Source organism: Dromiciops gliroides, chromosome 6, assembly GCF_019393635.1.
Source record: "Dromiciops gliroides isolate mDroGli1 chromosome 6, mDroGli1.pri, whole genome shotgun sequence".
Classification (NCBI taxonomy): domain Eukaryota; kingdom Metazoa; phylum Chordata; class Mammalia; order Microbiotheria; family Microbiotheriidae; genus Dromiciops; species Dromiciops gliroides.
Window position 1 is genome coordinate 22,345,755 of NC_057866.1, and position 17,866 is coordinate 22,363,620.

At 38.9% G+C, this 17,866-nt stretch overlaps 1 protein-coding gene across 1 annotated transcript; it reads right to left on the reverse strand.

Moving 5' to 3' along the window:
• Nucleotides 1–1,882: 1,882 nt before the first annotated feature.
• LOC122731949 (olfactory receptor 4X2-like) lies at nt 1,883–2,812 on the reverse strand. The gene has a single exon (XM_043972189.1). The coding sequence runs from the start codon at nt 2,810–2,812 to the stop codon at nt 1,883–1,885; it is 930 nt and encodes a 309-aa protein (XP_043828124.1).
• Nucleotides 2,813–17,866: the final 15,054 nt, after the last annotated feature.

Genomic DNA, 17,866 nt, shown 5'->3' on the forward strand with positions numbered 1-17,866 from the left:
GGTTATTAGGAAGAAGAGGTAGGTTTTGGAAGGGAAGATCATGGATTCTACTTCAGTCAGGTTGAATCTGAGAGGTCTGCCATTTGAAAAATCCAAGGTCATATTGGTAAATGCAAGAGAGAGATTAGGACTGAATAGGATAGATACATGTAGGAATCATCTGAATATGTTATACATATAACCCCTAGGAGCTGCTAAGCTTACCAAGTGAGCATATAGAGACAAGATAAGAGGGTTAAAGACCAAGCCTGAAGCTAGTACTCCTGCAGCTAATTAGGGCATGAGATGGATGAGGAGTCAGCAAAGGAGACTGAGATGCCACAGTCAGACAAAGAACCAGGAGAGTGTCTGAATTTTTTATCTTGCCATACTGACATAAACAGAATTTGAGTTCTCATCACTGCTGGCTAAGCAGCCCCAGCTACACATTAACATTGGCATAATGGAAATGACATGGGATTTGGAATCAGAAGACCTGGGTTTAAATAGCAACTCTGTTACTTACCACCTAAAGATATTGTTCTCTTTTTTATTTCTTTTCCTTTTTGTGAGGTAATTGGGGTTAAGTGACTTGCCCAGGGTCACACAGCTAGTAAGTGTCAAGTGTCTGAGGCTGGATTTGAACTCAGGTCCTCCTGAATCCAGGGCTGGTCCTCTATCCATTGTGCCACCTAGCTGCCCCTAAAGTCATTATTCTCATTTGTAAAATGAGGGGATTGAACTAAATAATCTGCCAGGCCCCTTTTGTCCCTAAAATCTTAGACACTTCAGGTTATTCTCAAACCCATCCTAACTCAAAAACCAAAAGCTACTGCTAACAGGTACAGTTACTCCTCAGAATTTCATTGATTAATTAAACATTTATTAAATTTCTCCTGGGTACAGAGCATTACATTAGTGGCTGGCAGAGTTACAAAATTTAATTATAGTATTTTCCCTGGCCAGTGGACAGTCTAGAAGGAGCATTATTCTCATGCACAGATAATTATAATGCATAATATTATATCACGAATGCAAAGAGATGTACAAAGTGTTATGTGATGCCTAAAAACAAAGTACATTGCCAATGGCTGCAAATTAGATGGAGGATAGAGTGCTTTGACACCAATGGTGTGAGCTCCTGTGGTAGATGTTTTTAGCCCAATGTCAGTGATTTCTGGAAGATCATGAACAGAAGATTTTGTACTAAAGGAACAAGGAGCGAATTTTGTCCTGATTCTCAAAAAAGAGAAGAGCTGAGAATCTACAGATTTGTCAGCCAATGAGCTTGACTTCAATTACTGGCAAAATTCTAAGATATTTTATTAAAAGGATGGTTTGCTTTGTATATGGGAAAGGAAAAGGTGATCAAAGATGACCCATACAGCTTCATCAAGATGAATTCATGGGGGCAACTAGGTGGCACAGTGGATAAACCAGCAGCCCCGCATTCAAGAAGACCTGAGTTCAAATCCAGCCTCAGATACTTGAAACTTACCAGCTGTGTGATCCTGGGCAAGTCACTTAACCCTCATTGCTGGGCATAAATAAATATAAATAAACAAACAAAAGAAACAGCCATATGACCATTCTTGTGTTGATAAATGTGCTGGACTTCTTAATATAATAATTAAATTCCCCAGAAACTATGTTTCTCAGAATTATTTTAATCATCACAATACCTATACACAATCATGTACTCTTAAATATATATTTAAAATCCTGAAATCAAAGACAAGCTTTTATGAGCACAATAAAAGAGATGCTCCATGACCTCTGTGTTTAGAGAAAGCCATCTTGACTATCTCTTGAAGTCCTGTTCTGGATAAGAGTGTCTTCTATTCTGTAATCAGTTCTACTTCTAGTTTTACCCCTTCTGATTCAGGATAAATTAAGGTCCTTTTTATGTCTCTCCTTCTTTTGGTGCCCTGACCCACAGCTTCTTCATGGCATTCTTCACTTCAGCATTCCTCAAGGAATAGATGAATGGGTTGAGGAGGGGAGTGATCACTGTATAAAATATGGCTACCATTTTGTCCATGAAGCAGGTAGTGTTGGGCCGCAGGTAGATGAAGACACAGGGTCCAAAGAATAAGACAACTACAGTGATGTGGGAAGCACAAGTGGAGAGGGCCTTTCTGCGTCCTTCCTTACTGTGCCCCCTTAGGTGGAACAAGATAACACTGTAAGAGTACAAGAGAATTATGAAGCTGACAACTGACAGGCTCCCCCCATTTCCCACAATAAGCAACCCAGTGAAGAAGGTGTCAGTACAAGCAAGTTCCAGCAGAGGGAGCACATCACAGAAATAATGGTCAATCACATTGGGGCCACAGAAGGGTAAGTGAAATATGAGGAGAATTTGGGCAGTTGAGTGTAAAAAGCCACCCAACCAGGCCATCCCCACCAGGAGACCACAAATCCAATGGTTCATAATGGTCACATAGTGCAGAGGCTTACAAATGGCCAAGTATCGGTCATAGGCCATTATAATGAGCAGAAACATCTCAATGCCACCAAAGAAATGGATGAAGAACACTTGTGTGATGCAGCCCTCTAGGGAGATGGATTTCCTCTCAACAAGTAAATCTGCAATGAGTTTGGGGGATGTGGTAGAGGAATAACAGATCTCCACAAAGGAGAGGTGGCTGAGGAAGAAATACATGGGGGAGCCAAGGTTCTTGCCAAAGCAGACGGTCAACACAATGAGGGAATTCCCCAGCACAATAGCCACATACAACAACAAGAACAGTACAAAGCAAACTCTCTGAATCTCTGGATTGGGAGAGAGTCCTAGAAAAATGAATTCTGTCACATTGCCACTCTGCACCATGACTTCTGGTCCAAGAATGAAGACCTGGGAATTTTAACCAGAGCACACAGTTTTGTGGGACTTTAGGCACTAAACTCTTCTAGTCAAAGATCCAGAGGAGAAACTAAGGTGGTGGTCAAAGGGATTCTCAAGAATCACATAGACAGTGCAGGAAAATAACCTGTAAAGTAAATATAACAGGTCAATGGTAAAAACCCAAGGAAGGCAAAGAATAGAGAACAAGAAGACACTGTGATGTGACCATGTAAATTTCAGATCAGTGAACCAAGATATAAAGGTCTAGGAACTGGTCTTTCAGAATGGATGATAAAACTTGGGGAAATAAGTCCTTTGAGGATGATCTGTTGTACAAATGAGCTAGAAGGGATGGAAGACTAGGCCTCCAGCCTCTTTAGTTTTTAATTCTACTCTTCTGATCTTTCAGATGGAGCTCCTGTTCTTGGGCAACCAAGGCTCTGCACAGTCCTCTTGGTGAGGGGTCATCTGCAATAATACAAAACAAATAAACCCTATTGTTGAAAACAATAAGTAAGGGGTGGCTAGGTGGCGCAGTGGATAGAGCACCGGCCCTGGAGTCAGGAGTACCTGAGTTCAAATCCGGCCTCAGACACTTAACACTTACTAGCTGTGTGACCCTGGGCAAGTCACTTAACCCCAATTGCCTCACTAAAAAAAAAAAAAAAGAAAAGAAAACGATAAGTAATGTTGACAGGGGAATATAAGATTCAGAACTAAAAGAGACTTTAGAGATTTTTTTCATAAGAATTACCTATTTTTCAGAGAAGCTCTGGACCAAGGAAGTGAAGGGATGTATCCAACATCACACACCTTGATTCTAAGTTTCTCCATTTTGTTTGATCTGCAGTGTTTGCTCTCCATTTTGTCTTTATGTTCCTTTATTTCATTGGTTTACATCTTGGCCTTCTCTCTCTCTACTCATGCTTTCCCAACCTTTTCATGAAAGATGTGCACACATCCCCTTTGTAATTCATGACCCTCTCCTCTCTGCTCTTCTCCCTCAATATGTTATCATCTGATTCTATCATCCCTTTCAATAGTCTTACCCTCAAACCTTGAATGAATGAGTCTCCTTCTTTGTGTCAGCTATGATGAGAATGTTGATAACAATAAGGAGGGTGATGGTCTTAGGTACTTATTCACACCTTCTATCTCTAAGAACATCTATAAACATAGGAAAACAATTCATTGATGGAGGATCAAAGGCCATGCCCAAAAAAATTCCCAAGGCCATAAACCAGCTTATCAATCTGTAGATTATGAAACAAGCTGCCAGCTAGTATCATAACTTTTTTACTGCCTTTCTTAATTATTGCAAAGCCTTTGACTCAGTTCTACACTCATGACTTAATCTTGGATTTTAAATATATAAAATACGTTAAAGTTACCAAAAAACCCTAACATATTTGATGGCCACATGTATACCTATTCTCAGTTTTAAACACTCCAACATGCCATGAGAACTATAATGTCAGGGACCACATATATGAAATGTGACATTTGTCAGGGTGATACCTTAAATCCCTTATGGTTCAGCCTAGCTTTATATCTATTCTGATTGTTCCTAAATAGGACTTTGGAGTGTAAGTCTGGCCACTGCATTACAATGCCTTCTGATGTTCTGTGCACTATATCATTTTACCTTCTCCGTTGTTGTAACCTTTGTTTCATTTTCCCTTGTAGGTGCCATACTTGACACTATCACCTGAAGACACACAGCCAAGTTCTGCAGGCAGATCCTGTAAGAGTACTTACCACCACAGCTATAATTGAACCTTACTCCATAGTGGAAAATGTAAATGGTCACAGTCAGCTCATATACTCTGCTAACAGCCTGCCCATCAGCATGGTATGTGCTTGGGATGGGAGAAGGCTGTTTTGGGGGAGCACTTGAAACTAGTTCCAGCTGAGCCCAACATTCTATCTATTAGCCTATGTCTCCTCAAAAACTTTAAAGCATTACACAAATATGTTTTATTCTGCTTCCTCTAGGGTCCATTCTCCTCTTGGTTTACATCATGATATTCTCCATCCTTCCTCCTTCCTCCAATTTGCTTTTATAGATCATAGCAGAGAGCAACTAGGTGGTGCCGTGGATAAAGCACCAGCCCTGCATTCAGGAGTACCTTAGTTCAAATCTGGCCTTAGACACTTGACACTTACTAGCTGAGTGACCCTGGGCAAGTCACTTAACCTTCATTGCCCCACCAAAAAAAAATCATAGCAGAAATGATGCCTAACATACATTTCCCCTTAGTACAAGCCCATCTCGTCTCTATTCTTCTTCTTTAACTTCCTCCCTCTATGTTTTTACTTGGTGACCCATAATTCCTAGAATTATTGAACTAGAGCCTGAAGGGGCCTTAAAGGCTATCAAGACTGCCTCTCCCATTCTACAGATGAGGAAATTGAAGCTCAGAAAGGCTAGGTGACTTGCACAGGGTCATGCTGCCAGCAAGCTTCTGGGGCTGGGACTTGAATCCAGGTTTCTCTGACTTCGAGCCCAATGCTCCATTCTAGATCACAGACCTAGCAATGGGAGAAACTTCAGAGATTATCTAGTCAAACTCTGTTATTTTATGCATAAGGCCCAGAGAAGTTAAGTAACTCACTCAAGGTCACACAGTTAGGAAGTAGCTAAACTAGAATTTGAGCTTGAGTCCTTAATTCCATACTCAGTACTCTTTCCTTTGTGCTATGATGTCTTCCCCCTTTTACAATTTTAGAATCTGACTCCTAAATAAAGAAGAAGAAAAAGAAAAAGAAAACCAATTCTACAGAACTCTCCTCATAATAACCTAACAAAGTAGGCAATGGAAATATCTCCCATTTTGCCCCATTGTTATCCCCATTTTATTGAAGAGACAACTGAGTCTCAGTGGAGATAAAAAAAGTAGCTGCCCTGACCTTAATTAAGTATTCTTTCCATTGCATTTTGCTGCCTATTTTAGTAATATTATTATCTCTTCTCTCACAAATACCTAACATATGACCCAGGGCAGATCATCTGAACTCTCAATGTCCCTCTGGAACTATCATTTACAGAGCTGACTTTAACTGATCTGCTTTCATGGAAAGAGCTCTTCAGTGGAAGTATTCCTGTGGCAATGAAATCAAAGGCCTTGTAAGATATATATATAGATATAGATACATAGATAGATGTATATATATATATATATATACACATGTCTATATATACAGTTTATATATACATATATTTCATATATATGTATATATATATAAACTGTATTTTAAGAAGGAATTTGAGAAGCTAGAAAGTATCCAGAGAAAAGCAACCAGAATTTTAAAGGCCTTAAGTCTTTGTCATATGAGGATAAGTTGAAGGACCTGGAGAAGGAGAAGAGACACTTGACGGAATATATGGAAATTGTCTTCAGATGGCTGAGGGTATGTCATGGGGAGAAAACAAAAATTAGACTTGGGTGGTTGGTCCTCAAAGGCAGAACCAGGAGCAATGGGTGCAAGATGTAAAGATGCATATTTAAGCTTCATGTCAGGAGAAGGTTCCTGACTATTAGAACTGTCCAGAAGTGGAATAGTGTGGGACCAATTTTTAATTGGGTAGTGTTAGCTAAGGGGCTCAGCGCAATATTGGGGCAAGGGAGGAGACTGGCAACCTCCCTCAAAACAGAACAGGATTTATTTTAACAAGAATGAACTTAAAAAAAAACACAAACAGGATCAGTAGGATCAAGGGAAAGGAAATAAAATGGGGAAAGGGAAATTATACAACCTGAAAAAATACCACCACCCAGGAATCAGCTGAGAATATACAGCAGAACTCCTGTTGCCTTCCAGCTTCCAGCTAGAATGCCCAATTCTCCTCCCCCAATCCCAGAAAAACCCCACACAGCCACAGCCAATGGGATGGCTGCTCTGACAGTCACATTACTGCCCTCACTAGGCTTCCAATCATTATAATTTTGCCAGACCCATGTAGGTGTCAGTGAGTGGTGATGACATGAGGTGCCAGTGCCATGGCAAGGGCTACAACCAGTGGGTAGAGCACTGTGCGGTTTGAGGACCCCCAGGCCAGTGTGAGCCAAGGCATAAAAACCTCAAATAACAATTAATTCTTTACAATAGAATGCCTCAGGATTCTCACCTTTCCCATTGTAGTTACATCCCACTTGTTGGGATGTAATGGCCCAAATGAAGAATTTTCCTTTCAACAGGATCACCTTAGAAATTATCTATTTTGCAGTGGATAAATTTGGCGTTCATTTGGCATATAGGTTGGAATAGATAGGGCTGAGGTCCCCTCTAGCTCCTTAATTCTCTGAATTTGTGTTTCCTGGACTAGAGTTCTAGTTTTCTTCCCAAGCCTCAATTATCAGAAATAACTGAGGAATGTCACTGGTCTCGGCTATGCCTGAGGATGGCACAAAAGCTTCCTCATTTCTTAGAATGACAGAATTTAGAACTAGAAAATATGTTAGAGACCATGTATACCAACTTCCTTTATCATATAAATAAGGAAGTGGAGGGTAACAGTGAAGTTGCTTACCCAAAGGTCAGTCACACAGCTAAGAAAATGACAGAGCCAAGGTCAAACACAGAACCTCTGACTCCAAGTCCACGACTCTTCCATGAGAGCCCACAACCTAAATTAATCAGAGAATCCGAATGTTGCAAGGAGCCTTAGCCACCATTTAATCTAATCCAAACCCCTAAAAAGAACAACCACCATGAGATAGCCAAGTAATCATCTAGCCTCTGCCTGAAGACGTCCAATGAGGAGGACCCCATCCATTTGATCTCCAAGCCCCTCATTTTACTTTTTTAAGGAAGTTTTTCATGTGACTATATATTTAGAATCAAGGGGACCTCCCTCCCTTTTTACAGCTGAAGAAACTGAGGCACAGGACAGGGTGATTAAGAGAAGTGATTAAAGTCATGCAGAGATGGGATTCCCAACATCAATCCTAATTGCCTCCTTTGTGGCCCCTCCTTCCCACACACTCACCAGTCAAGCCAATCTTGCCCTCTTAGCACTCCTCACACACAGCCATCTGCCTCCTGTCTCTGTGCCTTTCCTTGGTCCTCCAGGCAACCTCAAAGGTAATCCCTCCTCACATTCAACTATTAGGATCCTTTCCTTCAAGCTCAATTCAAGCACTGTCTTCTCCATGAAGCTTTTCCTGATCTTCCTCTCACTTGCTTGTGCCTAATTCTTCCCCCAAATTATCTTCTATTTTGGCATTTTATCTCTATAGCTGTATACATTCTCTACCTCAAAAAGAATGCAAACTCCTCAAAGACAATGACTGGCATTTGTCCTTGTTTCCCAAGCATTTAACATAGTCTAATGGCCTACAGTAGGTTCTTAATAAATGCATGTTGATTTATTATTCATGGAGGTGAATCTCTGAGCATACATGGTATTACATCCCACTTGCTGAAGACCCTCCAAAGGTAGGCTAGAAAACAAAAGGAAAGGAGAAGAAGACCAAATGAAGAATGTCTTTTCAGAGAACTAGACTGGGTTAGTGTTGAGTGCTGTTCTCAGTCCACACTGCCCATTGGCTCAAACTTTGCCTCATCTCACATGGAGCATAGCAGCTCCAGTTGACCTCCTATCACATCTTAGGAAATGATAACTCTAGAAATTATCAGGAAATGTAGATAAGTTTCTGAAATATTGCTTCCAACCATGAGGCCATAAGTCTACTAACCTGTGTAATTGGATTAATAATCAGAGTTGGAGGGGACTGTTGAAAGCTATGTTGATTTAGCACTGTGCCCAGCCCTGCTTAATAACCAGTGTTGGGGAAGCCTCTGGTGGAGAAGGAGACACCAAGTCTGCAGTTTTTGTATCACCTGCTCCTTCTCACAAATCCCCTACCTGCAAATTGTCATGATCTTGCTACCTTGGAGAAGAACTAAGATGCAAGGGCCCAACCTCTTCTGCTGAGGTGGGCCTATCTGAATTGTCTTCAAGTTACCTATAAAAGCTGTCCCCACCTTGAAGCCATTGCTCATCTTCAATGATCAGCCCAGCAACTTTTTGCCACCTTGAGACATTTTACTACCTTGACTTGCTTATAATAATTTGTTTAATTCCCTTTGTCCTGAGTTTTGCCTCATTAATCAGCGTGAAAGCCCCAAATGAAGAATTTTCCTTTCAACAGGATCACCTTAGAAATTCTCTATTTCAGGCTTCCTGAAGATTCATCCAACAGACACATACTAGTAACTCACTCTGTGTAAAGTGAGGTTTTGGTGACCTCTGGGGATATAAAGAAAAAACAAAATAACCCCTGACCTCAACTTCTGCTAAGGGAGAAACTGTGAAGAGAAGTGAAATCACTCACCCAAGGTCACACTAATTAATAATAAGTAGCAAAGTCAGGATTCTAAATCACAACTTCTCGCTCCAAATGGAGAGCTCTTTCAACTATGTCACATACAAGGTGGCCAGCCTTCCTCTGTGTAGAAACCATCACCAGATGAGCCTTCTTATAAAACAGCAATAAACAGGAACCAGGAGAACATTTCTCTCTTGACATGCCAGGAACAAAATTTCACAGAGAGCCAAGATCTCATGGCTGTGTTAGTTCAGCAATAAACCAAAGAATTTTTTTAAAAAACACCCACTTTGACAAACGTCTTGACCACTGTCACTGGCCAATCATGACAATGAAGCTAATTCCTTCTTGTCCTAAAATCAGATGGACTTGATCAGCCTGATCTTTTTATCCCTCCCAGACATGCCTGAGAGAAGAACAACTAGTCGAGTTCATTGGTTTTTGGAGGAAGGATCTTGGTGACACCAAATGGCTTACAAAGTATCTCTCCAGGCTTCTCTTCATTGACCACAATATCTGAGAGGGACTCAGCTGAAAAGAGACTCCCCCTCTTTCTTAGTGAGTAGCAGGGAAGTTTGCTCTAGCACTCAGGGGTACCAGCTTATTAAGTACCGGTGGCCTGATGAGACCTCCTCAGTAAGATCAAAGCTGCAGAGTCACCCATGCCTTAGCCCACCCATTCTGCTCCAAAAAGCTACTGACCTTTAGAAGGATCAAAAGTCATTATTTCTACACTGATGAAGCCTTAAGTTTATAAGATAGGAAACTGAAATCAGGGAATTGAGGTCCCTGAGGCTTTCTAGCATTCTCTACCAAGGGCCTTTCCTCAGAAGACTAAGGGAAATTTAGAGATTAATTAGCCCAATCAGAAATCCTGGACTTCTACCAAGGCACCACTTGATTAGTCTCTTCCTCCTCCCTCAGAATCAGAAGCAAGAGTGTCTGTCCCCATCTGGGCCTCATCTCATCCTCAGATGGCCTCACTGAGCTGACTAAAACCTGTCATGACTACTTGGGCCTGCCACATGCTCCCTAATTTACCTTTTCATCACATACACATGTGTGCACACACCAACACATACACACACACACACACACATAGAGACCATTCATAAGTAAAAAATTCTGTGGATATTAACCTATATTTGGCCAGAAACAAACGGTGCTATTTCCCTCAACCTCCACTGGACATGCTCCTAGGAGTTAACTTAGAAATCTTTTAATCCAAGAGCATGTTGGAGACAGCTCAAACTGGCTAAGAATCAGTTGTTAAATTCTCAGTGATCACATGTACCTCATAAAGATCAGGGCTTAATGTATTGTTTTGTGGTTTGGCTAGACCTAAAAAAAATTATGGGGAAAATACTAATAATGTAGATTAAATTAAGTGTATGTCATGCATACTGTTTTTCCCAGAGAGCCAGTTGTTAAACATTTACAAGCATTTTACTACCCTAGTCCAAGTCATTGGTTTTTAAAGATGAGGAAAGTGAGACCCATCAAAGCAAAATGACTTTCTTTAGGTCCCAGAACAGGTTAGTAGCAGAACCTCTGACCAGAACCCAAGTGTTTTTGTTTCCCAAGTCACTGTTCTTTCATTCTTTATGAATACATTTCTAGCCTTTGCCAATGACAAGTAACAAAGATCTGTTCCCCTAATATTTCAAACCATCCTCATGTCACCTGTAAACCAAGGCCAATGCTCTCTTTAGAGAATTCAGATCTCTCTTTCCCCGAAAGGGGAAGATACCCAGACAACACAGAGGCCACTTCTCAAGATCTATATCTCCCTTTTCTCTAAAGGAAAAAAAAACAGAGAAAGAGGATGCCTGTGAGAGTAAAGAAAGGTTTTTATTAAGCAACAGGGCAAGGAGGGGTAGGGGTTGGGGGACATGCAGGTGGGAATTTTCCAGCCTTTGCTGAACAGAACACTGTAAAGGAAGTGAGGGTTTAAATACCTTTTAAACAAAGTAAGGTAAGGAATTTGGGGAGAAAGGTGGACTTGGTCAGTGAGCCCCACCCCAAGGGCAGGGTGTACTGAGGAATGCCAGGTGTCAGAGCACTGACCCCTTAATATACAAATCAGAAGGCATTCTTGGTGATAGCAGTGCACAGTTCAAGGCTTGAGCACAGACAATAAGAAAAGATGTCTCCAAAAACAGGATGTGTCTGAGAGCCCCATACCCAACAATTAGCAAAGTCTCTGAAGATAAGGATGTCTCTTAAAAGTCCATAAACCTCAAAATCCCTCAGGGTCGGCTTCAAAGCTGGTATGATACTCAGTCACCACAAAGGATTGTTGGTACGTCAAGTCACTCTGTATCTTAGCTAATACAGTCAGTCCTCATGCAGGCCTTCCTGGTTACCTGGGTAATTGAGGAGCTCAAGCTCAAATTCACTTGCACACATACTTTTCACTTGGAGTTCCCCTTCCCAGAAAAATGGCTCTGATACTTGACACAGATGACTAGGGTTCAATCCTGGCAGAGCAGGACACTTACAAGAAAGTACCTGACTATTCCTTCTCTTCGTGGCTCTTTATGCCCTGGCTCTAGAATGCTACAACAGAATAGCTATAAAACAAAGCTAATCAGTATCTCATGTCCATAGTTTCCTTAAGAGTTAACAGGGGCATTCATAGAAAAGGTGATGATAGGCAAAGTGACTATCAAGTAGACAACAAAATGTCTGTGCCTAAGAAAGATACCAAAAAACATGTCTATTTGAATGGAGTCCAAGCATGTTCCCTAGGTCTGCCTCTGTTATCCTCGTATGAAAGGGGCTCTGCTGTAAGGCACATGCCACACATCCATGTAGAAAAATATTTCCTGAAATACTGATCCCATTAGACTGGTGTAGTGTCTTCTTAGGCTTTTCAAAGTATTTTTACACCCATTATTGAATTAGCTTCTCAGAACAACTCTGTACAGTGTTATTGTTTAGTTGTTTGTCAGTCCTGTCTGACCCTTTGTGAACCCATTTAGGGTTTCTGTGGCAGAGATACTGGAGCGGTTTGCCATTTCCTTCTACAACTCATTTTATAGGTGAGGAAACTGAGGCAAACAGAATTAAGTGACCTGCCCAGGATCACAAAGCTAGTAAGTGTCTAAGGCTGGATTTGAATTCACAAAGATCAGTCTTCCTGACTCTAAGCCCAGCACTGTCCACTGTGGCACCCAGCTGCCCCTTACCCTGTAAGTTGGTGGTTTCTAATCTTTATGTAACATCCCTCCTTGTGACTTTTTAATAACAACAACATGGTGATTTATTCATATGTTTCATAAATTTTTAAATGCAAAAAAATGTTTAACTAGTATTTTATTCAAATTAAATTGATATTTATTAAAATTATATAACACATCTTAAAAATAAAAAGTGATATTTATTAATAGAATCATTTACTTTTTTCAATTATAATGTTTTAAAATATTCATATTATTATTAACATGACCAGAAGGATTTTTTTCTTCCCAAAGCTTCCCCAAACATGACATTACAATTCATTATCATTTTTCAAGCACTGATTAAGATCAGTATTTTTGTTTTTCTAAAAGATACAGGGTGCAGAAATATGTTTAAGGTGATTGTACATATATAAACTATATCAGATTGCTTTCTGTCTTGGGGAGGAGGGAGGGAAGAGAAGGGGAGAGAAACATTTGGAACTAGAAATCCTATGAAAACACATGTTGAAAACTATCCTTATACGTAACTGGAAAATAATAAAATACTTTTATCACACACACAAAAAGATACAGTAGTAAACACTATCTAACACAAATAAGATGTTTTGAAGGACGGTAAAACTTGTCTCAGTTTTTTTTAAGTAAAGAATTCTCTACTCACCCACAGCCAAAACATAAAAAGATAAACAGGTTCAAATACTGGCTTCAATACACAATCATAAGAAAATTCGATTCTCCAATCTAGTTCCAGTGGATTACCAGTGTATAGATCAGTCTATCAACAAGAATCTATTAAGTACCTACTATATCTCAAGCACTGTGCTAGGAACTAAAATTTGCCCCTGGCAAATTGATATTCATATTTACAAATATCTTTAAATATAAAGTGAAAATAGTTTCTGTATACTGTTCAAATGACATAATCAGCTCATGCCATTTTTCATCTATTTCATTTTCAGGGCAAGTCTTTTAAAATAGTGAAGAAAAAACATTAAAATATTATTTTATAATTTCATTCATGGCCCTTATTTTTTAATAGATTCAGTCTTATCTTCCTGGATTTCAGTATAAATTTGAAGATCTTGCATGAATTTGTATAGATTATTCAGTTTTTCAACATATCTATTCAATAAGCAAGTTTCAGGAGGACATTTTGTTAAAAATTAATTTAATTTCTCATTACTAAGGAAAGTAGCTATTTCTTTTTTTATTCAAATAGCCCGTGAAACACTTTAACACAAGAAAGCCAACATATACATTGTACTCATATTATTACACAATTTTAAAGCATTTTTCTTTTCATAGGATGCTATTTATTCATTTAATTACTCTTGTGACAACTTTTAAAACTACATATATAACTCAAATTTCTCAGTATGAATCATTATCTAGGAAGCATGCTATATATCCAAATTATAAGAACCATATTTTTAGTTAGTACTTACAGACCTGCATTTCTTTCTGATATCAGTTGAACTCCATCAGTACAAATCCATTTCAGATCTCCTACATTATATCGCTTTGATTCCAAAATCAATCAATTATATTAAAATTTTATCTTGATTCAACATTGCCATTAATGGGATTATAAAGCAACAAATTTACTCTAATACCCTATACTCAAGCTGGAAGTGAGGAGGAAGTGAATGGGCAACCTTCTGTTGCCCAGTATTCAAAATCTCTCTCCAGCTGCTTCTTGCCTCATTTCTCATGAGCAGAGATGACTCTTCCCACTCTTCCCTCATTTGTTCATTGCCTATAGATAGATGGCAATAATAGTAATAATAATAATAAATAATTTAAAGTTTGTAAAGCACTGTGCATATATTTTCTCATTTTAGCGTGTAGACAAAAGGAAGTCAGAAATGGAGTATGGTCCAGGTGGAGCTAGGTGATGCAGGAAATAAAATGAATTTGAGTCCTAATGCTTACTCTAGTTTTGTGATTCCATGCAGATCACTTAATGTCTCTCAGTCACAGTTCCCTTATCTGTAAAATGGGCATAATAATAATACCTACCTCACAGGATTGTTGTGAGGATTTAATGATATGATGTATATAAATCATTTTGCAAGCCTTAAAATGCTATGTAAGTGCTATTTTTATTAAAGTTTGTTCTCTTTAAAATGAGGAGGATAATGATAGTTAATATATATATATATGTATAAGCTATTAGGATTTTCAAAATACCTTAGTTTTGTTTTGTTTGTTTGTTTGTTTTTGCGGGGCAATGAGGGTTAAGTGACTCACCCAGGGTCACACAGCTACTACGTGTCAAGTGTCTGAGGCCAGATTTGAACTCAGGTCCTCCTGAATCCAGTGCTGGTACTTTATCCACTATGCCACCTAGCTGCCCCTTTCAAAATACTTTAAATACATTGTCTCACATAAGCATTGTTTAATTTGATATGAACAACTCTATGAAGTAGATACTGCCAGTGTTATTATTACTGTTTTATAGATGAGAAAAGTGAAGTTAAAGTAACTGGCTTGTCTATCGTCTCCCAGTAAGTGTTAGAGATGGGATATGAAGCCAGGTTATCTCCTGAACCCAAATAAAGGACACAATGTTGCCACAATATTGATTTATCTTTCTTTATCCATTAATTTTCACTCAAATGTTTCTTACTCCACATCCCTACCATTAAGGGAACAGACCTCCATATTTATCTTGACCTTGGCAAAGACCAGAAGTTTATTAACAAGCAACAAAAGAACAATGTCCTTAGAAGCAAGAGGATAAAGTTCTAGTCCCAACACCTGCCACTAATGTCCTGTGTGTTTTAAGAAATGCCAATTTACTGCTCTAGGTCTCAATCTCCTTCTCTTTAAGTAATAGAGTTTAGGGTCCAGTAATTATCAAAATAATCTAGTCCTGGTTAAGAAATAGAGGTCGGGGAAGCTAGGTGGTACAGTGGATAAAGCACTGGCCTTGGATTCGGGAGGACCTGTGTTCAAATCCAGCCTCAGACACTTGACACTTACTAGCTGTGTGACCCTGGGCAAGTCACTTAACCCTCATTGCCCCACAAAAAGAGAGAGAGAGAGGTGGATCAGGTGAATAGAATAGGTATAAAATGCACTGTAGTGAATAACTATAGTAATCTAGTATATGATAAGTCCAAAGATCCAAGCTTTTGGAACAAAAGCTCATTATTTGACAAAGCTGCTGGGAAAACTGAAAAATATTATGGCAGAAATTAAGTATAGCTCAATATCTCACACCATATACTAAAATAAGGTCAAAATGGGGGTACATGATTTACACATGAAGGGGATACCATAAGCAAATTAAGAGAGTGTGGAATAGTTTATCTGTCAGATTTATAGATAGAGGAAGAATCTAAGACCAAAGATATAGAAAGCAAAACAAAATATAAAATGGATAATTTTGATTATATAAAATTTAAAAGCTTTTACACAAACAAAACTAGTGTAACAAAGATTATAAGGAAAGCAGAAAACTGGGAGTTTTTGAAACAAGTATCTCTGATAAAGGCTTCATTTCTTAAATATACAGAAAACTAAGTCATATTTATAAAAAAATACAGGTCATTCCCCAATGAATAAATGGTCAAAGGATATGAACAGGCAGTTTTCAGACAAAGAAATCAAAGCTATCTATATTCACATGAAAAAATGTTCTAGATCACTATTGATCAGAGAAATTCAAATTAAAACAACTCTCAGGGATCATCTCACACCTATCAGAGTGGAAAATATAACAAGAATGGAAAATATTGGATGTTGAAGGGGATGTGGGAAACACCAATTAGTGGGAATGCTAACCCACTGTTGGTGAAGCTGTGAACAGACCCAACCATTCTGGAAAGCAGTTTGGAACTATGTCCAAAGGGCCATAAAACTTTGCATATCCTTTGATCCAGCAATACCACTGCTAGGTTTATATCCTAAAGACATCCCAAAAAAGAGAAAAATACCTATTTGTACAAAAAAAAATATTCATAGCAGCTCATTTTGTGGTGGCTAAGAATTGGAAATCAAAGGAATGCCCATCAATTGGGGAATGACTAAATATGTGGTATATGATTGTAATGGAATATTCTTATGCTATAAGAAATGACAACTATGTTGATTTCAGAAAAGCTTGGGAAAGACTTATGTGAACTGATATATAGTGAAGTAAGCAGAACCAGGAGAATGTTGTGCACAGTGACAGCAACATTGTTTGATGAAGAACTGTGAATGACTTAACTATTCTCAGCAGAACAATGAGCCAAGACAATCCCAAAGGACTAATAATGAAGCAAACTATCCACCTCCAAAGAAAGAACTGATGTTGATTGAACACAGACTGAAGCATGCTATTTTTCACTTTATTTCATTTTTTTCTTTTATTCAAATCTCTTTATAAAAAATGACTAATATGGTAATGTTTTACATAATTGTACATGTATAACTTATATCCAATTGCTTACTGCCTGGGGGTGGATGGGAAAGTAGGGGGGAATTTAGAACTCAAAACTTTGTGATAAAATAATGGAATTTGATCTAGTACTTTTTGGGAAACTGAATAGGGATGATTGGATATGGACCACACCTGGCCTGCCCTGAGTGACATATGCTGCTGATGTCAGCAGGGGATCCACTCTCCACATCCAGCTTGAAGGACCTCCCTTTTGGGGGAAGAAGAGTAAAAGTAGAAAAGGGAACGCTCGCCGAGGGGAGCTTGTTTTTTCCTGTCTGTGAGCTTCTGGGAGGAAACTGCTGAGAAGCACTACCACCGTTTCCTATCGAAAACTACGGACCCCAGGTGGTAAGTTAATAAAAACGAGTCTGGCTCTTTGAATTAGCTGAGCTAGAAGCAAGTTTGGGGATTGTGTTAGCCTTTGCTAGATCCAGGGAGCTTATCCATTTTCCTCTTTCCCTATTCCCTTGTCATTGGCTTAATTAATTTCACCTTTATTGTATATTTTATTCCCATTAATAAAACCTGATTTGTTTGTGGGAAAGAGGCTGTTAATCTCCTTTCTTATTGGCCTGGGAGGAATAACTAAAAAAGGCAGTTTGGAGGGTAGGAAACTTTGGACCTAGAGGTCCCTCATTATTTTCTGAACCCCAATATTACGGCAAGCCACCCAATTAACTCTCCCCATATTAAATTTGGCCCCTACAACTTTAAATAAAAATGTTTGTTATTAAAATAAATAAATAAATGTGTATTTTAAAATAGAGCTTAGGGTCAACCATTCCACAAACAGCTGCAATAGGTATCACATCCTCTGAGAACCTAATAAGGGTTCATTTTCTTTATTCATTCTCATCCTGACTTCTAAGGTAATCAAGGGATATGTTTTGATATTTCTTCATAAATTACTAAAATTGTTAAGTTTCTCTCATTAATCAACCAACTAATTAGCTTTGAGCCCCCACTCCTATTCATTAAGTATTACTTATCGAAAGAGAGGCTTCTTTTCCCAAAATCTTTCTTTTTATCTCTTTTTCTCTGTGTATCTCTCTCTGACTCCATCTGTCTTTCCATCTTTCCATCTCTTTGTCTA